Source organism: Aquarana catesbeiana, linkage group LG11 (assembly GCF_042186555.1).
Source record: "Aquarana catesbeiana isolate 2022-GZ linkage group LG11, ASM4218655v1, whole genome shotgun sequence".
NCBI classification, from domain to species: Eukaryota; Metazoa; Chordata; class Amphibia; order Anura; family Ranidae; genus Aquarana; species Aquarana catesbeiana.
Window position 1 is genome coordinate 28,690,086 of NC_133334.1, and position 23,926 is coordinate 28,714,011.

General features: G+C 43.4%; 1 protein-coding gene across 1 annotated transcript in view; it reads right to left on the reverse strand.

The window, feature by feature from the left end:
- Window positions 1-14,697: 14,697 nt before the first annotated feature.
- Window positions 14,698-23,926, reverse strand: part of LOC141111917 (tetratricopeptide repeat protein 17-like) — a 44,685-nt gene continuing 35,456 nt past the window's right edge. The window contains exons 8-9 of the mRNA XM_073604129.1: window positions 21,926-22,069; window positions 14,698-20,158 (exon numbers count right to left, since the gene is read on the reverse strand). Of these exons, the coding sequence (XP_073460230.1) occupies window positions 20,027-20,158; window positions 21,926-22,069 (276 nt within the window). The 3' untranslated portion in view covers window positions 14,698-20,026. The remainder of the gene's footprint in view (window positions 20,159-21,925; window positions 22,070-23,926) is intronic.

Here is a 23,926-nt window from a genome sequence, read left to right on the forward strand (position 1 = left end):
ATTCCAGGCTGTACATTATGCAGAGGGCTCTGTACATCATATACCAGGCTCTACATTATATACAGGGGGTCCCCGACTTACAAACGACTCCCACTTACGAATGGGCCTCAATGCCGTCTGCTTGTGCTCCCTCGATGGTCCTGGATACCTCCAAGTAGCTATCTTGCCACATTCCACACTGCAGTACTTCATGTACTGCATGGCCAGAAGAGCCCCAGAAGCTCCCGGAACATGCCACATTCCTGCACAGGCGGAAGCCGGAACATCTCACATCCTTGCACAGGCGGAAGTTACACTTACAAGCAGTGTTCTGACTTACGAACAGATTTCATTTACGAACAAACCTACAGTCCTTATTGCGTTCATAAGTCGAGGAACTCCCTGTACCAGGCTCTACATTATATACAGGGCTCTGCACATCATATGCCAGGCTCTACATTATATACAGGGCTCTATACTTCATATACCAGGCTCTACATTAAATACCGGGCTCTGCACATCATATACCAGACACTACATTATACACAGGGCTCTTGTAAAACCATGTCGGGCACCTCTGCCAAACGATCTACCAACTGGCTGTTTTTGGGCTGACTCTTAGCCAATTCGCTCACTCACCTGCAAACCCAACAGAGCACCCAGGATGGGAATGCCTAAGGCATAGAGCGCACAGACCCTGGATAGAGACAGGTTTTCTTTACCTGCGCCCTAGAAGGAAACATGTGTCCCGCCCCTCTTGCCCCCTTGCTGGGTGACCGCAGTCGCAACACTTGTAAACTTTTATTTATATTTTGCATCCGGTATCACAGGGAACTGAAATTAAAAGAACAGCCAACATTCTAGGTCATCACCAGAGCTGGTATAGAGGGGACATTTTACAATGAGGACACATCTCCCAAATGAAACGCAGATTGCAAAAAAAAAAAAAAAAAAAGAAAACAATGTTTCACCATTTGCTGTTCTGTCCAAAATTAAAAATGTTTTTGGCTTTAGATCTACTTTAAGTGCCGGTTCACACTTGTGCGATGCAGGAACCCTGCAAATCCACTGCAGGTTCCCGCATTGCACCTGACTCGCTCTATGCGAACTGCGGGGAGTGTCAATGCATTGTTAATGACACCCCCATTTCAGCTGGGCATATGGCACTGCGAACTGACAGTTCTCACATGAATCGGATCGCATAGGTGTGAACACCCATGCGATCCAATTCTGGTGCGGACCAAAAAAAAAAAAAGTCCTGTGCGAGTTTTGTCTGAATGCGATGCGATTTCAGCCATGCTATCTGTACGGCTGAAATCACATGGACATCGCATATGATTTGCAGTGCGGTGCAAATCACATGCGGTCTCGCACCACGCAGCAGTGTGAACCGCCACTTACACAGAAGGCTTATCCAACTACAGTACTTACAGCAGAGAATTATGAGACAATTGCCAAATCCAGTGTTTCATACAATCATAGGTTTAAGTGGTAGCCACTGAAACATTAACAATATTGGATTACATTATTTTGCCTTATTTCATGGTCCACTGACTATTTAATAACATTGAACCTGCCTGCAGATTGATTAATAGGCAAATTCTGACATATGCAAAACGTTATGCTTTGCCAAACCAGGATTGCTAAACCAGGATCGCTAAATTTACAATGAGCAGCATATACAGTGGGGCAAAAAAGTATTTAGTCAGCCACCAATTGTGCAAGTTCTCCCACTTAAAAAGATGAGAGAGGCCTGTAATTGTCATCATAGGTATACCTCAACTATGAGAGACAAAATGTGGAAACAAATCCAGACAATCACATTGTCTGATTTTTGAAAGAATTTATTTGCAAATTATGGTGGAAAATAAATATTTGGTCACCTACAAACAAGCAAGATTTCTGGCTCTCACAGACCTTTATCTTCTTCTTTAAGAGGCTCCTCTGTCCTCCACTCATTGCCTGTATTAATGGCACCTGTTTGAACTTGTTATCAGTATAAAAGACACCTGTCCACAACCTCAAACAGTCACACTCCAAACTCCACTATGGTGAAGACCAAAGAGCTGTCGAAGGATACCAGAAACGAAATTGTAGATCTGCACCAGGCTGGGAAGACTGAATCTGCAATAGGCAAGCAGCTTGGTGTGAAGAAATCAACTGTCGGAGCAATAATTAGCAAATGGAAGACATACAAGACCACTGATAATCGCCCGCGATCTGGGGCTCCACACAAGATCTCACCCCGTGGGGTCAAAATGATCACAAGAACGGTGAGCAAAAATCCCAGAACCACACGGGGGACCTAGTGAATGACCTGCAGAGAGCTGGGACCAACGTAACAAAGGCTACCATCAGTAACACACTACGCCGCCAGGGACTCAGATCCTGCAGTGCCAGATGTGTCCCCCTGCTTAAGCCAGTACATGTTTGGGCCCGTCTGAGGTTTGCTAGAGAGCATTTGGATGATCCAGAAGAGGATTGGGAGAATGTCATATGGTCAGATGAAACCAAAGTAGAACGGTTTTGTAGAAACACAACTCGTAGTGTTTGGAGGAGAGCGAATGCTGAGTTGCAACAAAAGAACACCATACCTACTGTGAAGCATGGGGGTGGCAACATCTTGCTTTGGGGCTGTTTCTCTGCAAAGGGAACAGGACGACTGATCCGTGTACATGAAAGAATGAATGGGGCCATGTATCGTGAGATTTTGAGTGCAAACCTCCTCCCATCAGCAAGGGCATTGAAGATGAAACGTGGCTGGGTCTTTCAGCATGACAATGATCCCAAAACACACCGCCCGGGCAATGAAGGAGTGGCTTCGTAAGAAGCATTTCAAGGTCCTGGAGTGGCCTAGCCAGTCTCCAGATCTCAACTCCATAGAAAACCCTTGGAGGGAGTTGAAAGTCCGTGTTGCCCAGCGACAGCCCCAAAACATCACTGCTCTAGAGGAGATCTGCATGGAGGAATGGGCCAACATACAAGCAACAGTGTGTGACAACCTTGTGAAGACTTACAGAAAACGTTTGACCTCCGTCATTGCCAACAAAGGATATATAACAAAGTATTGAGATGAACTTTTGATATTGACAAAATACTTATTTTCCACCATAATTTGCAAATAAATTCTTTCAAAAATCAGACAATGTGATTGTCTGGATTTGTTTCCACATTTTGTCTCTCATAGTTGAGGTATACCTATGATGACAATTACAGACCTCTCTCATCTTTTTAAGTGGGAGAACTTGCACAATTGGTGGCTGACTAAATACTTTTTTGCCCCACTGTATATACCAATTTGGGATTCTGAAAAAAAAAAAAGTATCGCCTGGGAGTTTAATGCAGAATAAGTAGCCGCATATGTGCATCACATGATGGGAAAAATATAATCGTCTACATTAATAATTGTATTCAAAGTGATTTATAACATTATCATATGACAAGCAGTGCATCTGGATTTAAATTACTCAATACTGCCAGTCTGCCACTAAAGCACCCAAAGCTGAGAGATCATTTACCGTAGTGCCAGCTTATTCGGGATTCTGATTAAAAAAAAAAAAAAGTACTGCCCGGTCCGTATGTTCCATTTACGGAGCTGCGGACGTCACTTCTGGTTTATCACCGAGAAACCGCAAGTGACGCCGACACTCCAAGGGAAAGCACCTCCCAAGTCTAGAGCGGTGCAGTGCCAATCAAGTAAGCCTAACACTATGGGTATTGGAGGAACTAATCAGGCGCACTGCATTGCGCCACAAGGCAGGGCAAAACAAAGCAAATGAAACGTGCCGTCTGCAATCACGTGACTGCTTAGACGTCACGCTTCCCATAGTGCACTGTGTCCGGCGCCTGAACACAGTGCACTTAAAAGACCTTTTTGATTTTTTTTTTTTTTTTTTATATTTTTAAATGGCCCTTTTTTTGTGACTAGGGAGGGGAGGGCGTCCATGCGCCTCCTATGGACAGGCCGCCACTAACCCAAACCATAACCTAGGAGTGGGGATGTGGCCCACAACCTCAAACCAGGGAAGCGCATGCCCATGCTCCTAGCCAAGATCACGACCAACGGGTTGCCAACCCGCCATCTTAGTGCATCGGAGTACATGGAGCCAGCTTCTGTCCCATGCGGAGTGATACCAAGTGCACTTCGCCTGGGACCTTTCTAGTCGCCTTTCAGGATGCCAGCAGAAGCCGGAAGAGGAAAAAGGTCAGTGCATTAAACATCACATACATTGCACTTTTGCAATGGGCATATTAGCACTTAAAAAAAAAAAAAAATAATAATAATAATAATAATAATAATAAAAAAAATTATAATAAAAAAAAATGTTAATAAAAAAAATAATAATTAAAAAAAAAATAATAATAATAAAAAAAAAAAAAAAGAGGTTATTAGGCTGCTTCCACGCTGATCTGATTCTATTGTAACCTGCCGGTTAGGTGCACTTTCTGGTTCCGTTTATAGGGTGGTAAAATTCCATAGTTCGTGGTCCATGACCGCTTACCAAATCACTTAAAGCATTTGATACCCCCAACATTTCATATTCCTGATATATGTATGTGTACCATGTACTTGTATGAGAAAGTCTCCTGTTCTCTTTGTATTACTTCCTCTATGTGAAATCCCCTGGTGTTCCTGCCAGTCCCTCTGCTTTCCTATTACAAACTGACCACACTAAAGCAGGAGAACACACCGTGGTCAGTTCTCTAGCTATTCCGGGAACTCAGTATGCTCTCCTCCAATGATCAAGACTTGTCCTGACACGCCCCCCTGTTGCGCAGCCATTTACTGGAAAAGCTCAGTGTGCTGCTGCTTCTTCTCTCCTCCCCCCCAGCTCTTATGCAGCTGGGAATGCGATCACTTACATAAAAAAAGGGGACAAAATGTATTTTTAGATCTATACGCAAATGTTTTTCCTTTCATTTCTATTTAAGAACTGAATGGGCTTGTTTTACAAGGTGATCACTTACAATCACTTTAAGTGGCCTTTGCTCTTCAATAAGGTTGAACACCCTTCCCAAAACCCTTCTAGAATACGAACATTAATAGCATTGAGAATTTCATGTGCTAATCTGTGCTTATAATAGATAGGCAAAAAAAGAAGGGTATACACTACACCCAATCCTGCGCCATAAATTAGCGATCCAGGCGCAGCCTAGCCATATCTGTTTTATATGAAAAGACCTCAGGTAAAGGGGATTGTTGCTGGTCACTTCTCGTCAGCGTACATTTAACGAGTCCGCTCACCTCAACACATGTAAAAACTATTTTTATCCACAGAAAATGCAAACGCTGAGTGGGTATCCCACCAGAGGGAATAATAGAGAGAGAGAGGACTATACTAAAGGCCGGCCTGCCCCCTGCAGGAGAGAAACGGCAGAACTGCAGCTAACACTCTGCTGCAGACAGACCTGAGAAAAATAAACATAATAAGCGGAAATCTGCACTGCAAAGACGAGCGTGTTCCCTGCGCCGACCAGTCAGCTCCAGCCGCCAATGTGTCTAGCGCAGGTTAGGATTAAATAAAGACATTTTCTTTCCAGATTTCTTTAATCTGCCACAAACTTTATTCGAATTCTGTGGACACGTTTACGGTAGGTTAGTCCTGCAAAGGCCAGGACCCCCCCACAGATCAGGTCATTGCCATAGTCATTAAAACCATCAGTTTATTTATTTTTTTCCTTTTATGAAATCCATCCTTAACTGCTTCAGCCCCGGAAGATTTTACCCCCTTCCTGACCAGGGCACTTTTTGCGATTCGGCACTGCGTCGCTTTAACTGATGATTGCGCGGCCGTGCGACATTGTACCCAAACAAAATTGACGTCCTTTGTTTCCCACAAATAGAGCTTTCTTTTGGTGGTATTTGATCACCTCTGCGCTTTTTATTTTTTGCGCTATAAACAAAAAATGAGCGACAATTTTGAAAAAAAAAAAAAACGCAATATTTTTAACTTTTTGCTATAATAAATATCCCCCAAAAGTATATAAAAAAAAAATCCTAATTTTTTCCTCAGTATAGGCCGATATGTATTCTTCTACATATTTTTGGTAAAAAAAAAAGAAAAAAATCGCAATAAGCATACATTGATTGGTTTTAGCAAAAGTTATAACGTCTACAAAATAGGGGATAGTTTTATGGCATTTTTTAAATTAGTAATGGCGTCAATCTGCGATTTTTATTGTGACTGCGACATTATGGCAGACACATCGGACACTTTTGACACTATTTTGGGACCATTGTCATTTATGCAGCGATCAGTGCAATAAAAATGCGCTGATTACTGTGTAAATGACACTGGCAGGGAAGGGGGTTAAACACTAGGGGGCAATAAAGGGGTTAAGTGTGTCCTAGGGAGTGATTCTAACTGTGGGGGCGATGGGCTACAACTCACATGACAGGGAGCAGTAGATCTCGGTCATGACACAAGACAGAAGAGGGAAATGACTTGTGTACATAGGCATCTCCCCGTTCTGCTGCTCCGTGACACGATCGCGGGACACCGGCGGGCATCGAGCCCGCGGGACCCACGGGGGCGGTCACGCTGTACGTGGCGGGCGCACACGCCAGCTAGCCCCGCCAATTAAAGGGGACGTACGGGTACACTCATTTGCCCTCCGCTGCCATTATGCTGACGTATATGGGCGTGCGGTGGTCGGCAAATGGTTAAAGTGGAATTAAACCCCCCCCCCTTTTTTTATTTTACTTGTACCTACAGGTAAGCCTATCATAAGACTTACCTGTAGGTACAGTGAATATCTCCTAAACTAGGAGATATTCACAATGCATGCAGCCGTTGATGTCACCGGCGCATGCGGTCTCAAGGAGCGACATTCCCGTGCCCATCCCTTCAGAGCTCCGTGCCGCGGCAGTAACGTCACCAAGTGGCTGGAGGACACAAACCCAGGAGAAAGACCGGGTGAAGATGGAAGCCCTGTCAGCGCGCCACTGGAGGGCTTCATTCTAAGGCAGGTGTGTCTCAAACTGGCAGCCCCCTCCAGGTGTTGCAAAGCTACAAGTCCCATCATGCCTCAGCCAGTGCTAGTCATGCTTGTAACTGTCAGCCTTACAAAACCCTCATGGGACTTGTAGTTTTGCAACAGCTGGAGGGCCACCAGTTTGAGCCCCTTGTGGTAAGCATTTCATAATGTGCTGGTATGTGATGCATACTAGCACATTATGTCATTGTCTTGCAGAGTTTAAAATTAAAAAAAAAAAAAAATTACTACATCGACTCAGCTTGGACCACTGTACGTATGCATGTGCCAATCCCTATGGAAGCTGGAGCGCAATGTAGGCACTGCTACCACAGTGATTACCATTGGCTTCCAGGTCCTGTGCTAAGCAGCTGCTCACAGTATGCAGGAGGTTGGTCACTTGGCACAGGGCCCAATCAGAGAACACTTTTCATTTTCTCAGCCAATGCAGTGTTCTCTGATTGGATAAGGTGGAAATTGTGACATCACCGCCCTGCCTCTCCATCTTGTCCAGTCCAAGAACATTTTGCATTCATTAAGAAAATGCAAAGTGCTCCCTGAATGGTGCCCATGCCATGTATAATAAAGATGCAAAATACTCTTGCGCACAGGTGTATTGGCTAAATGATCCCAAGGGTTCAAGAAGGACTGTGGGTTTTGGCTTTGCTGCTCTTAAGGATGGGATTATCCTAATAGTAATGAAAAGAAAGAAAAAAAGAGCGCACCAGCCTAGTGCATTATCCTTGACAGATTTATTAATTAAAAGCAAGATAAAATCTACTCACAAAGGTCGGAGAAAAAAAATCGCATTGTATATGGCACAGAGGCGATTGGTCCAGTGGTAGCAGTTTTTCCAGGTCCTAGGGAGAAGGCGTACGGACTACTGCTAGCTAACGCGTTTCGAAGGTTACCCTTCTTCATCAGAGCCTTCTGCCATGACTGCCTGTGTTCACTATGCAGCAGGGCAGCCTTTTGGCGTGGGACCCGGAAACTAGAAAAGATCACTGGTACCTGCTTTGGTCATTTCTATCTTCTTTGGGGACAGTGTTGCCAACCTCCCGCAGCATTTTTTTTTTTTTTTTACTGACAATCTGAAAAATTACGGAACTCCTAAAAAAATCTAAGACAAGTGATATACAGTGGGGACGGAAAGTATTCAGACCCCCTTTTCACTCTGTTATGTTGCAGCCATTTGCTAAAATCATTTAAGTTCATTTTTTTCCTCATTAATGTACACACAGCACCCCATATTGACAGAAAAACACAGAATTGTTGACATTTTTGCAGATTTATTAAATTAATTTATCAAAGTCACACTCCATGAACAGAATGAACACAAAAAAAAAAAAAAAAAAAAAAAAGCAGACCATGTCCAAAAAATGCACCGGAAAAAAGGCATCAATCGCAACACGCATAGGCTTTTTTTCCGGTGCAATTTTGACACATTCTACGTTTTTTTTTTTTGGCTAATAGGAAAGTATGAAAGTTCTGTTCATGGAGTGCAACTTTGATGCCACATTAACCACTTGCCAATCGCCTACCGCACTTGTACTGCGGCAGGTCGGCTCTATTGGGCGAAACGACTTACCTGTACATCATTTTTCATGCAATAGACACTGTGGGGTGTGCGTGCTCCGCCGGAGGCGCAATCGCACGCTGAAAACTGAAATATCACATGATCCTAAGTATTCAGACCCTTTGCTGTGACTCTCATATTTAACTCAGGTGTTGTCCATTTCTTCTGATCATCCTTGAGATGGTTCTACACCTTCATTTGAGTCCAGCTGTGTTTGATTATACTGATTGGACTTGATTAGGAAAGCCACTTACCTGTCTATATAAGACCTTACAGCTCACAGTGCATGTCAGAGCAAATGAGAATCATGAGGTCAAAGGAACTGCCTGAAGAGCTCAGATACAGAATTGTGGCAAGGCACAGATCTGGCCAAGGTTACAAAAAAATTTCTGCTGCACTTAAGGTTCCTAAGAGCACAGTGGCCTCCATAATCCTTAAATGGAAGACATTTGGGACGACCAGAACCCTTCCTAGAGCTGGCCGTCCGGCCAAACTGAGCTATCGGGGGAGAAGAGCCTTGGTGAGAGAGGTAAAGAAGAACCCAAAGATCACTGTGGCTGAACTCCAGAGATGCAGTCGGGAGATAGGAGAAAGTTGTAGAAAGTCAACCATCACTGCAGCCCTCCACCAGTCGGGGCTTTATGGCAGAGTGGCCCAACGGAAGCCTCTCCTCAGTGCAAGACACATGAAAGCCCGCATGGAGTTTGCTAAAAAACACTTGAAGGACTCCAAGATGGTGAGAAATAAGATTCTCTGGTCTGATGAGACCAAGATAGAACTTTTTGGCCTTAATTCTAAGCGGTATGTGTTGAGAAAACCAGGCACTGCTCACCACCTGTCCAATACAGTCCCAACAGTGAAGCATGGTGGTGGCAGCATTATGCTGTGGGGGTGTTTTTCAGCTGCAGGGACAGGACGACTGGTTGCAATCGAGGGAAAGATGAATGCGGCCAAGTACAGGGATATCCTGGATGAAAACCTTCTCCAGAGTGCTCAAGACCTCAGACTGGGCCGAAGGTTTACCTTCCAACAAGACAATGACCCTAAGCACACAGCTAAAATAACGAAGGAGTGGCTTCACAACAACTCTGTGACTGTTCTTGAATGGCCCAGCCAGAGCCCTGACTTAAACCCAATTGAGCATCTCTGGAGAGACCTAAAAATGGCCGTCCACCAACGTTTACCATCCAACCTGACAGAACTGGAGAGGATCTGCAAGGAGGAATGGCAGAGGATCCCCAAATCCAGGTGTGAAAAACTTGTTGCATCTTTCCCAAAAAGACTCATGGCTGTATTAGATCAAAAGGAGCTTCTACTAAATACTGAGCAAAGGGTCTGAATACTTAGGACCATGTGATATTTCAGTTTTTCTTTTTTATTAAATCTGCAAAAATGTCAACAATTCTGTGTTTTTCTGTCAATATGGGGTGCTGTGTGTACATTAATGAGGAAAAAATGAACTTAAATTATTTTAGCAAATGGCTGCAATATAACAAAGAGTGAAAAATTTAAGGGGGTCTGAATACTTTCCGTCCCCACTGTATAAAAAGTATAAAGACAATATGGACAATACCTATAACAAGTCATTTGTCTGCTTTACACTTAAAAAGTCAACAGGGCATGACAAACTATCAGCCCCTGGTATTTACAGACAGTTGTAAAAATCTAATTTTTACAAACTTTGCCAGGTATGGCACATGTATAAAAAAAATATAAGCCAAAAGCTTTTCTTTCTGTATTTCCCAGCAGTGGGAAAAAAAACAATGCCATATCATAAGTCCAAGTGGGAGGAATTGTGCTCCATTGTTGGTATCCGTTAACCACTTCAGCCCCGGACCATTTGGCTGGCCAAAGACTAGAGCACTTTTTGCGATTCGGCACTGCGTCGCTTTAACTGACAATTGCGCGGTCGTACGACGTTGCTCCCAAACAAAATTGACGTCCTTTTTTCCCCACAAGTAGAGCTTTGTTTTGGTGGTATTTGATCACCTCTGCGGTTTTTATTTTTTTGCGCTAGAAAAAAAAAAAAGCGACAATTTTTTTTAAAAAAAGCATTATTTTTTACTTTTTGCTATAATAAATATCCCCAAAAATATAAATTTTTTTTTTTTCCTCAGTTTAGGCCGATATGTATTCTTCTACGCATTTTTGGTAAAAAAAAAAAATCACAATAAGCGTTTATTGATTGGTTTGCGCAAAGGTTATTGCGTCTACAAGATAGGGGATAGCTTTATGGCATTTTTATTAATAATTTTTTTTTACTAGTAATGGTGGCGATCTGCGATTTTTATCGTGACTGCGACATTATGGCGGACACATCGGACACTTTTGACACTATTTTGGGACCATTCACGTTTATACAGTGAGATTAAAAATGCATTACTGTGTAAATGTGACTTGCAGTGAAGGGGTTAACTGGGAGGGGGCGCTGCAGGGGTTAAGTGTGTCCTAGGGATGTGTTCTAACTCTGGGGGGGAGGGGCTATGTGTGACACGACACTGATCACCGCTCCCGATGACAGGAAGCTGTGATCAGTGTTCGTGTCATTAGGCAGAACGGGGAAATGCTTGTTTACATCAGAATTTCCCTGTTCTTCCTCTCCATGAGACGGCAGACATCGGACCCGCTGATTGGCTCCCCCTCTGCCCTATCAAAGCGCAATTGCGCCTTCCGTCACCACGTGCACCCCTCCCCCACCCCCAGTGTCTATTGCACAAAATGACGTACAGGTATGTCATTTCGTGCAAAAGAGCCGACCTGCCACAGTACAAGTGTGGCAGGCGGCCGGCAAGTGGTATCAAAGTCACACTCCATGAACAGAATGAAAAAAAAAAAAAAAAAAAAAAGCAGACCATGTCCACAAAATGCACCGGAAAAAAGTCATCAATCGCAACACGCATAGGCTTTTTTTCCGGTGCAATTTTGACACATTCTACGTTTTTTTTTTTTTGGCTAATAGGAAAGTATGACAGTTCTGTTCATTGAGTGCAACTTTGATGCCACATTAACCACTTGCCGATCGCCTACCACACTTGTACTGCGGCAGGTTGGCTCTATTGGGCGAAACGACGTACCTGCACATCATTTTTCATGCAATAGACACTGTGGGGTGTGCGTGCTCCGCCGGAGGCGCAATCGCACTCTGAATGGACAGAGGGGGAGCTAATCAGCGGGTCTGGTAGGACCTGATGTCCCCCGGCCACCCGTGGACGTTCCTGAGGGAGGCAGAACGGCGATCTGCCTATGCAAGCAAGACAGATTGCTGTTCTAATAGGGGAGAAGATAGAGATCTTGTGTTTCTGCTAACCAACTAGGCACACATTTAACGCTTTGATCGCCCCTGATGTTAACCCCTTCTCTGCCATTGTCATTAGTACAGCGACAGTGCATATTTTTAGCGCCGATCACTGTAATAATGTCACTGGTTTCTAAAAAAGTGTCAGTTAGGCGTCTGATTTGTCTGATGCAATGTCGCAGTCCCGCAAAAAAAAAAAAAAAGCCATGAAAATATCCCATAGTTTGTAGACGCAATAACTTTTGCACAAATCAATATAAGCTCACTGGGATTTTTTTTTTACCAAAAATATGTAGCAGAATAAATTTATAAAGCAATTTGATTTTTAAAATGTTTTTATTGGGTGCGTTTTATAGCAGAAAGTAAAAAAAATTGTTTTTTTCTTCAAAATTTTCGGTCTTTTTTGTTTATAGTGCAAAACATAAAAACGGCAGAGGTGATAAAATACCAAAAGGAAGCTCTATTTGTGGGAAAAAAAAAAAAAAGAACATACGTTTTATTTGGGTACAGCGTCGCACGACCGCGCAATTGTCAAAGCAACGCAGTGCCGTATCGCAAAAAATGGCCTGGTCATTAAGGGGGTAAAATATTCTGGTGCTAAAGTGGTTAAACTCTTAAAGTACTGCAGGAACCTTTATGTGTCCAAAGTTGCATGTTAGGGTTAGGCTACTTTCACACTGAGGCGCTTTATAGCGCTAAAAACATCGCCTGCAAAGCGCCTTCTCCTCTCACTCCAGTGTGAAAGCCCTGAACCCGAACATGCGACTTTGGACACAAAGGTTCCTGCACTACTTTGACGTCACTTGAGTGGGAGAGAATGTAAAGCTGCAAAGTCGCAACTCCGTAAACAGAACTGTCATACTTTTTCTAATAGCCAAAAAAAAGAAAAAAAAACACCCGCGACAAAATTGCGACGCTTGCATCTTTGGTGCGGGTCCATGGAAGTCTATTACATGCAAAACGCAATCTGCTGCAGGAAAAAAGTCCGACCCCTTTCTAAAAAAAAAAAAAAAAAAAAAAAAAACCCCACAAACCATGTTTAATGGACTGTAGGCAGTTTCAGCAAAACGCTCTTAACCACTTGCCGACCAGCCGCCGGCGGCAGGTTGGCTCGTTCCCACGAATCGCCGTAACTGTACGGCGGTCCCTGCAACAGCTACAGCGTGCCCGCGGCGCGGGAGCCGATGCGCGTGGCCGGCGGTCGCTATGTCCGCCGGCCACCCGTGATCGCTCCACAAGAGCGCAAGAACGGAGATCTGTCAGTGTAAACAAACAGACGCCCGTTCTGACAGGGGAGTAAAGAGAGATCGCTGTTCCTCGTGATCAGGAACAGCGATCTCTCTCCTCCTCCAGTCAGTCACATCCCCTCCACAGTTAGAAACAAATTAAAACGTGGTTGTTGCGCTCATCCAACAAAGGCATGATAAATACAGTACATAAGCATATAAAAAGACTACAAAACCAAAGTGACAGTGCTAGTGGTAGATGCACTAATGCAATAACATAAATACAAAATATCAAAAAAAGTGGCAGTGCTTAAGGTATCATGCTAGTATTAGTTAATAACTAGTAACTGTGATAAAACATACAAGTAAATAAATCAGCCCACATGTGACCGGAAACGTGCAAAATAATAATGAATCACAGCGAATTATTTTGCACATGTTTCCGGTCACATGTGAGCTGATTTATTTACTTGTATGTTTTATCACAGTTACTAGTTATTAACTAATACTAGCATGATACCTTAAGCACTGCCACTTTTTTTGATATTTTGTATTTATGTTATTGCATTAGTGCATCTACCACTAGCACTGTCACTTTGGTTTTGTAGTCTTTTATATGCTTATGTACTGTATTTATCATGCCTTTGTTGAATGAGCGCAACACCACGTTTTAATTTGTTTGTCACTTACAATTAGGGGCAGGGTGTACCCTATCCGGTGTAGGCAGCTCTTCCACTAGCTCTTATGTTTCCACACATGGTAGCGCAGGAATAATTTTACATTTTGCACAGTTAGAAACAACTCCCTAGGGAACACATTTAACCCCTTAATCGCCCGCTAGTGCTAACCACTTCTATACAAGTGACATTTACACAGTAATCAGTGCATTTTTATAGCACTAATCGCTGTATAAATGTCAATAGTCCTTAAAAAAGTGTCAAAAGTGTCCGATCTGTCCGCCGCAATGTCGCAGTCCCGCTAAAAGTCACTAATCAACGCCATTACTAAAAAAAAAATATAACAATGTCATAAATATATCTGCTTATTTTGTAGACGTTATAACTTTTGCGCACGCCAATCAATATACGCTTATTGTAGTTTTTTTTTTTTTACCTAAAATATGTAGAAGAATACATATTGGCCTAAACTGAGGAAGAAGATTTTTTTTTTTAGGGATATTTATTATAGTAAAAAGTAAAACTTTTTTTTTTTTTTCCCAAAATGTTCAGTCTTTTTTTTTTTTAGCTTATAGTGCAAAAAATAAAAACCGCAGATCAAATACCACCAAAAGAAAGCTCTATTTGTGGGAAAAAAAAGGACATGAATTTTGTTTGAGTACAAAGCCACAGGACCGCGCAATTGTCAGCTAAAGCGACGCAGTGCCGAAGCGCAAGGGGGGCAAATTTTCCGGTCCTTAAGTGGTTAAAAACGCGTAGGAGGGAGCCATGGGTAAATACTCTCGAGTGAGCCCCCCCCCCCATGGTTTTGGAATCGGAAGTCCGACAAGCTCATGTAGGTGGAGAGGCCAGCTGTCCACAAACCTTCACCCGTACAGCGTTCCTTTATAATGCGATTTGCTAATTGACGGCGTTAAGACTTTATTCGTCATTTCACAAAAAAAAAAAACACACAAAAGCGGGGAAAGCTCATGTTGAACAGTTTTTATTGGAATAAGTATGTGCCCTGTACAGATTTGACTGCCGATATTACTATGAACCCGGCGAATTATTGCAAGGCTGTTTCACAGCAAGGGGGGGGGGGGGGGAGGGGAACGATTGGAGGATACGGCACGTATGACTGGAGCACGTTTAATGATTGGAAAATGGAATTGAACATTGCATTAAAATAAATTATTTTTTTTAATAAAACAAGAGGAAAATCTTGAAGCCTCATTTAAAAAAAATAAAATCACAGGTTTATTTACCAGTGCAAACAGAACTTGACCCACTAAACCTATACAGTTCTCTATGAAAAAAATCTAAAACTTGTGAGTTTGGCTGCTCAATAAAGTAAACGTAAACCCAAACGGAGCGACTTTTAGTCTGCCAAAGCACTACGCATCAAAAAAATAATTTTTTATTTTTTTAAATAACATACTTCAGTTCCTCTTTTGTTGCATCCTACTGCCGATTTCCTGCAGCCACTTCTTGTCTGGCATTTCTCAGGGCGGCTTTCCTGACGGGTGACAACAGCGGACCACGTCTGTGCAGGTTGTGTGGAAAAAAAAGGGTCACTTGTAGTCTTTCCTTTTCAAAATGTTACTTGTAGTTCTCTCATTTGCAGATTGCTGACGTGGCTGTCTGAGTGGAGCCCGAGAGCGCTCATTGGTACCTTCGCAGTTCATTGAGAACTACAAGCCGTTCGCCGCAGTGGCCAACGGTACTTGTAGTTCTCTCATTTACAGATTGCGGTGAATGATGCGGGCTGCGTGGGCGGAGCTACCTTCAAAATGCAACAGCGGGTGCAGGGAGAAGATCCCCCCCACTCACTTGCGACAGGGAGGGTGGGATTGAGGGGGGGGTCAGGTCTGAATTATGGGTGTAATGTATAACATGCTCTGAAAGGTGAACTGATCCTTTAATGGGAAAAAGGTCTATATGGGATTTTAGGGGTTGGATTTACATATAGTTCCATTGGTGAGCTAAGGGCTATGCAAAGCCTGAACTTCTCACAATGTGCATTAGAAGCTGCAACAAGTCAGACAGAGCCGGTCTCACTTCCTGGCTGGAGGACGTTCAGCATCTACCCCCACCCCCCGCCCCTTCCCTCCCCCTCTTATTCATTGGATTTCAGACCCTTCAATCACGGAGGCTCATCATCACATATGAATGTTACCCTAAGGCACAGGTGTCAAACACAAGGCCCGTGGGCCAAATCCGGCCCACCAGGCCATTGCATGTGGCTCTCACACCTCTCCTGCAACTACGGCACCCCCTAGCCTCGCCCCATCTTGTCTCAGCAGATGGCATCAGAGAGGAGGACAGAACTCCTATGCCAGATCCTGCACTTCTCTGTGCAGTTAAGGAGAGGCTCATCTTTGCCATCCTCCTCCCCATCTCAGGAGTCGGCAGCAGAGAGCAGGACAGAACTTCCTACAGATCCTGCGCCTCTCTGTGCAGCTGCGGCACCCCCTGGTCTCAGCAGACTCTGGCAGTTGACTCCAGCCCTCCTCCAGACTCTGCACTTTCTGCTTCCCAGCAGAAGCACAAGGTAAGAGGGGTGCACTATGGTGTAAAGGAGGGTGGGGGGGCTGATGACATCTGATGTAAGGTAGGGGGGGTGTTCTGTACATCTAGTCTTACAGATACAACCGACCCTTTGAAGGCAGCCATGATGAACCGGAGGGTGCTTCTTCACGATGACAATGCTCTGACCCCGACTACAGGTGGTTATTTCAAACACACATTACCCAAGGCATTGTCCACCATTGTCACCACTAGGAACCCTGCCCTAAAAAATGCCATCACTGGAATGCCTGTGGACAGGAAGTGGCTGCACGAGATACAGCAACACAGGAGGAAAAAGGTAAAAACAAAAAGGTTACTAAACAAACTCAACTGTTTATAATACACAGTACTAGGAGCAAACTAAATGTTATCCAGTTATGGCTTACATTGACTTTAAAGTACTGACCACTTCCAAGCACGTGCCCGAGACCGCCCTAAGTAGGGCCATTTCCCATAGAGATTAATGGGGCAGGGGACCGCATGCACAATGCAAAGAGGACTTTCCTGGAGGAAAGGCGGTGTGGTTCAGGGCTGCACAGTAAAAGATCAATTGATCGGAGGTTGAAAGCATGCTTATGACCAGATGGGCAATGCACCACTACCACAGCGATCTCCCCTAGCTTCTAGGGTCCCATGCCAAGCGGCTGCCCTGCAAACCCAGGAGTCCTCTTGCGTGGCACAGGAGCCATTTAGGGCAGCGTTTCTCAACCCCCAGTCCTCAAGGCGCCCCCAACAGGTCATGTTTTCAGACTCTCCATGATTTTGCACAGGGGAATTGATCAGTTTCACTGCCTTAGTAATTACCACAGCCGTTTCATCTGAGGGAAATCCTGAAAACATGACCTGTCGGGGCGCCTTGAGGACTGGAGAAGCACAGCCGCTGTTCAGCGCAGGACATGGAGGCCAGCAGTGATCACTTTAGTAGTGGTGAATGCTACAGCGATATCCAGCTTCCGTGAGAAACGCACATACAAGCTGGACCAATGTATGTTCAAATAGCATACAAAAGCGTTTTAAAAACTAGTCTATGTAGTACCCCCGTTTCCCCGAAAATAAGACCTAGCGTGATTGTCGGTGATGGCTGCAATATAAGCCCTACCCCCCAAATAAGCCCTAGTTAAAGTCCTTGTAGGTCTTATTTTCAGGGTAGGGCTTATTTTCGGGGAAACAGGGTAGGGCTTATATTGCAGCCATCCCCGACAATCACGCTAGGTCTTATTTTCGGGGGAAACAGGGTATGACATACATCCTGGCATAATTAATGGAATACCGCCTCTTTGCAGGATGTACGTCAGACTACATATACTAGTTTTTAAAACACTTTTGTATAGTATAAGGAAAGGCCGTATGGCCAAAACGCGTTAGGAAAGCCCAGTGTAAGTGGAAAGAGTTTAGCCCTTTCCTGTGAATCATTTTTTTATCTTTTATTATTGTCCATTAAAAAAAAAAAAAAACGAAAAAAACCCAAAACAAACAGTCCCTGTGTAATGTGGAATGCACAAGTACAAAACTCCACTTAACTAGTTGCCGCCCGCCCACTGTCAAATGACGGGGCAGCTCTCGTTCTGGGACGCCGTCATATGATGGTGTCCCAGAATGGCCACTTGGGGGCGTGCAGCTCGGCGATCGCAGCTGCGCCGCGAACCCCCGATCTCTAAAGCCTAAACTTTTTTTCTCTTTAGGTTTTGGAGAGACATGGGCAGAGTAAATTCTGCTGTTAAAGGGTTACTAAAACCTCTTTTTAAAAAAAAAAAAAACATGTCATACTTGCCTCCACTGTGCAGTCCGTTTTGCACAGAGTGGCCCCGATCCACCTCTTCTGGGGTCCCTCAGCGGCGCTAGTAGTTCCCCCCCCGCATCGAGTGCCCCGTGGGAAAAGCGCTCTCCTATGGGACACCCATGCGGGCGCGCTCACGTGTCCTGCTTTTGCGTCTATTGACATAGAAAGCAGGGCTCGGCCCACGTCATTGGATTTGATTGACAGCAGCGGGAGCCAATGGCTGCGCTGCTATCAATCTATCCAATCAGTACACGAGACACCAGCTGGAGCTGGTGTGTTCATCCCTGGGGAGAAGAAAAACGGGTTTAGGCAAGTAAAACGGGGGCACTGGGGGGGGGGGGGGGGGCTGCAGGACTACAGAAGGGTTCATAGAATGCACAGGGGTATACAACCCCTTTAAGTTGTTAAGACTGAAACCATTGGGGAGATTTGCCCTCACTTCCTGTCCCTGTAGACACCAGGACAATGAGATAGGAGAGGGAATGACTGGGACATAATCTCATGGGCCTCACGCTCCCGTGCGAGTTCACTGCAGTGAGTTTTCAGCCCATTTATTTAAATTGGGTGAAATCGCACCAAAAAAAAAAAAAAAAAAGTAGTACATGCGCTACTTTTAAAAATGCACTGCAACCGGATCGCATGATAGTTTGCTACCATGCAATCCAGTGCAGGCAAATGCATGGTGTTTGCTATAGCTGATTTGGGTGTCATTAACTTTACACTTGCTGCAGAACGCAGAAAAAAAAAAAGTGCGTTTTGAATGTGGTGCGGGAAACGCTTACAGAGGGTGGGTTTCCCAAATCCGCGCTCCAGTGTGAACTGGCACGAAGTCACAAAAAGGAATAAAAATCAGAAAGAAACTGCAACCCTTTTCCATTCTATGTTAAAAAACAAAACAAAAAAAAAAAAAAAACGGAGTTAGGCTTTAAAGTAGAACTACAGGAAAAAACTATTTTTTTTTCACTGTGAATAGCGTAAGGGAGGGTTATAACCTCGGTCAGATTTTTATTGCCATCAGTGTCCGCTTGCGGAGATTTCCCTTTCACTTCCTGTCCCCTAGCCAAAACAGGAAGCGACAGGAAATCCCTGCAAATTAAGGGAATCCCCAGAACTAGTGTCCCCACTGGAAGATTTCCCCTCTATTACTTTTCCGGGGACAACCCAAAATTTCAACAAATAGAGAGGGCGAATCTCCTCATGACCCCCCCTTTCACACTGAAGCGCTGCTAAAACAGCCGCTAAAGCAGCGTCGTTTTTGCGGTGCTTTAGTGGCATTTTAGCAGCGCTTTTGAGTCGCTTTTTTTTTTTTTTTTTTTTTTCAAGGTCACGTGACAACCAGAGAAAAAGACCCAATTAAATGGACAGGGGCGTTTTTGAAGCGCTCCCAACCCGCCCCAAAGATGCAGCTTGCAGGACTTTTTCTACCGTCCCGCAAGCGCACCGCTCCAGTGTGAAAGCCCTTATTCAAATGAATGGGAGGCAGTTTTCAGGCGCCATTTTTTGTGAAAAAAAAAAAAAAATAATAAAAACAAAATTATTATTCATCAAGCTCAACTGGAGTCAGATTCTGTTGCACAGAGTAATAACCATTTCTAGAAGTAAAAAAAAAAAATAAAAATCGCAACGGGCATTTAGGAAAATTATACAAGTGATTGATTGAAGGGGTAGGATGGAAACTCGATGACCAAAACAAAAGTGCAAAACGAGAAAATATCTGGCAATCCCTCTTGTCCTCCATCAAGTCTTTTGTCCAGCGACCCCCTGCGGACTAATTAGCTTATTTTTGATCAGCAATCCCCCCCCCCCCCCCCCCCCCCACTGTTTTTCCTGTGTAGGATAACAAGCAGCAATTTTAACCTTTGTTTTTCCAGGGTGGACCGCCCACACTGAAAAAGGTAAAAGCTCTTTAACTGTTTGGTAAAATAACATTAAAAAATAGTTATGGGTTATACATGAGTAGAGGCGGGGTTAAGGATAACGCCTCCCTTTCTTCATTAACAGGTGACACTGAATGGCACGAATTCTGTCCTTCGCTGGGGCAAATTCTGGTTGCAGTTCCAAAGTAGACTCATACCATCTCATCGCTTTCTCAAACTCCTCCTAGTGGTGGAAAAAAAGAATGCACCGGGTGTTAATTGCACACACAAAATGTTGCTAATTCACAAATCCAACCGTCCAAAAAGGTTTCTATTTGCAATATATTGTCTTTTAATGTTTTTTTTAAAATCTCTATAATAGAGATTATATCTCTATAGAGATATATAGATATCGATATCTAAAAATAACTATATATATATATATATATATATATATATATATATATATATATATATATATATATATATATATCTCTATTTATATCTCTATTTATCTAAATATATCTATATATCTCTCTATAGACAGATAGATATATTATATATATCTGTGTGTGTGTGTATATTATAATGATAGATAGATATAATATCTATCCATCCATCTATATATAAATATATACATATACAAAACGCACACCTCTACCCCCACAATCAATGGTGGTATACACAGGATTATCAGTTATAATTGTTTAGTATGGGTCCTGAACTTGTAAGATACACAGACAGACTCAACTAACAACTAAAAATGTACAATCTACAAATTAAATATAGTTGTGAATTTAAAAAAATATGCAAGTCAAAGCAGCTTGTTTATTTACAACGTACATCAGGGTATAATAAAAAAAAAAAAAAAAAAAAAAAAAAAAAACACATGCAATGCATTCATATTTTCCCATGTTGCATCCCATTAAAGACCTGCAAGTACAGCCAAATTATTTTTACTCGCCCTAAAATACATTTCTTGGAGTCCATTGAGAGAAGAGTAGAAATCGTTACCCATTGGGTTATGTCACTGCTTACAGGAGAGGTTTTCACACTGGCAAAACAAAACAAACAAAAAAACAACAAAAAACAAAACTGTACGCCAGCCCAGAAAACCCTCCACCTATCAGCATATCTTAGCTTTGTATCAAAGCAGTACCCAAGAGCATGAATCTAAACACGGAGGGGTGGGACCTGCGCCCCTCAATGGACTCCCAGAAAAGGATTTTGCAGTCAGTACTGTTAAGGGACACAGGAAGTCTTTAACCTTTTGGGATATCCGAAAGGAGTTTAGCTGAACACAGCAATCAATTCTGAAAAGTGGGGACTGTCTGCAGCTCAAACAGCTTTTTTAAAAGGACCTCCTACCTGAAGTGGGCATCAGATGAGGCCAAAATGTCCACCTGACAGAAATGAGAGAACGTGTGACCAGAAAACCAGACAGCAGCCTTGCATATCTGGGAAACAGCCGTTTGTAGACTGATTGCACCTTGACGAGAAAGGACGGACACCACATCCCTGAGAACATAAACTTCTATGGATGGTCTGCCTGGGCCACCTACAGATGTTGGAATGAGAAGCTGGTGCACCCCTTACACAGTCCATCCGGGAGGACAAAACAGGACTTTGTCTTCCTGAAAGAAACAAATGGCTGAGAGATAAACTCAAAGCTCAAATAAAAAAAAATGTGCTGGCAAAAAAGTAAGCTAGTCTTTAACAGAGCAGGGCTGTGGAAAAGATGTCCAACCTCCTCGGACACTAGCAAAAAAAACACGAGACACAATGCTGGTAGTGGAAGGGTTTATCCTAGGGGCTGGCCTAGTTATTTTTTTTTTTTTTTTTGCCACTGTCCCAATCTTTCTGTAGGTGGCAGTATAACCAAAAACATTAAAGGCTTTCTGTTCCCCTCGTTGGATGAGAAGGAAAGTATTTTTAGGGGAATCTTCTGCCTCAAAATTCCACTAAGAAACTAAATGCTGCAGATGCGGTGTTCTGCGATGGCTGCACTTACCATTGCTACATACACGTTGGCCAGTGTGAAGTGGTTCACCACAAAATGGGGAGCTATTTCTACCGCCATTGTGGCGACAATGATGGCGTCGTTCCATAGTTTGGCATTGTGAAAGATGTTTGCTAGGCTGATGAGGGGCACATCCTAAAAAAAACAAAAAAACCACAAGTATACAGGATTAAGAAACATTTTTAGATCCAAATTCTTCCCTTAAGATAAGCAATGTCAGGCAGCTGGACAATTCATCTGAAATCTTTCATTCCTGGGCTGCAGCAGCTTGAATGGCTGTGCCACACAGACACATGCAGTCGCCACACACAACTCTAAAGGAACGGCATGGTTATGCCGTTCCTTCAAAGCGCATGCGCCGGTGGCATCGCCGGCTGTTTGCTGGAATACAGTGGGGACAGAAAGTATTCAGACCCCCTTACATTTTTCACTCTTTGTTATATTGCAGCCATTTGCTAAAATCATTTAAGTTCATTTTTTCCCTCATTAATGTACACACAGCACCCCATATTGACAGAAAAACACAGAATTGTTGACATTTTTGCAGATTTGTTAAAAAAGAAAAACTGAAATATCACATGGTCCTAAGTATTCAGACCCTTTGCTGTGACACTCATATATTTAATTCAGGTGCTGTCCATTTCTTCTGATCATCCTTGAGATGGTTCTACACCTTCATTTGAGTCCAGCTGTGTTTGATTATACTGATTGGACTTGATTAGGAAAGCCACATACCTGTCTATACAAGACCTTACAGCTCACAGTGCATGTCAGAGCAAATGAGAATCATGAGGTCAAAGGAACTGCCTGAAGAGCTCAGAGACAGAATTGTGGCAAGGCACAGATCTGGCCAAGGTTACAAAAACATTTCTTCTGCACTTAAGGTTCCTAAGAGCTCAGTGGCCTCCATAATCCTTAAATGGAAGACGTTTGGGACGACCAGAACCCTTCCTAGAGCTGGCCGCCCGGCCAAACTGAGCTATCGGGGGAGAAGAGCTTTGGTGAGAGAGGTAAAGAAGAACCCAAAGATCACTGTGGCTGAGCTCCAGAGATGCAGTCGGGAGACGGGAGAAAGTTGTAGAAAGTCAACCATCACTGCAGCCCTCCACCAGGACGACTGGTTGCAATTGAGGGAAAGATGAATGCGGCCAAGTACAGGGATATCCTGGACTAAAACTTTCTCCAGAGTGCTCAGGACCTCAGACTGGACAGAAGGTTTACCTTCCAACAAGACAATGACCCTAAGCACACAGCTAAAATAATGAGGGAGTGGCTTCACAACAACTCTGTGACTGTTCTTGAATGGCCCAGCCAGAGCCCTGACTTAAACTCAATTGAGCATCTCTGGAGAGACCTAAAAATGGCTGTCCACCAACGTTTACCATCCAACCTGACAGAACTGAAGAGGATCTGCAAGGAGGAATGGCAGAGGATCCCCAAATCCAGGTGTGAAAAACTTATCGCATCTTTCCCAAAAAGACTCATGGCTGTATTAGATCAAAAGGGGCTTCTACAAAATACTGAGCAAAGGGTCTGAATACTAAAGACCATGTGATATTTCAGTTTTTCTTTTTCATTAAATCTGCAAAGAGTTTTTCTGTCAATATGGGGTGCTGTGTGTACATTAATGAGGAAAAAAAAATGAACTTAAATGATTTTAGCAAATGGCTGCAATATAACAAAGAGTGAAAAATGTAAGGGGGTCTGAATAATTTCCGTCCCCACTGTATCTCCTAAATGGTGCACATTTAGGAGATCTTATTTTACCTACAGGTAAGCTTTATTATAAGCTTACCTGTAGCAAAAAAAAAAAAAAAAGAAAAAAAGAAAAAAGAAAAAGGAGTTTACTTCCACTTTAAAGAACCAAGTTGTGTGACCACTTGCAAAACCACTGTACCTGATGGATGTCAGGAATACTAAAACTTCCAACACTCACTGAGTCCTCCAACTTGACATACATGCAGTATTTAAACCCTGATAAAAAAGGAGGAG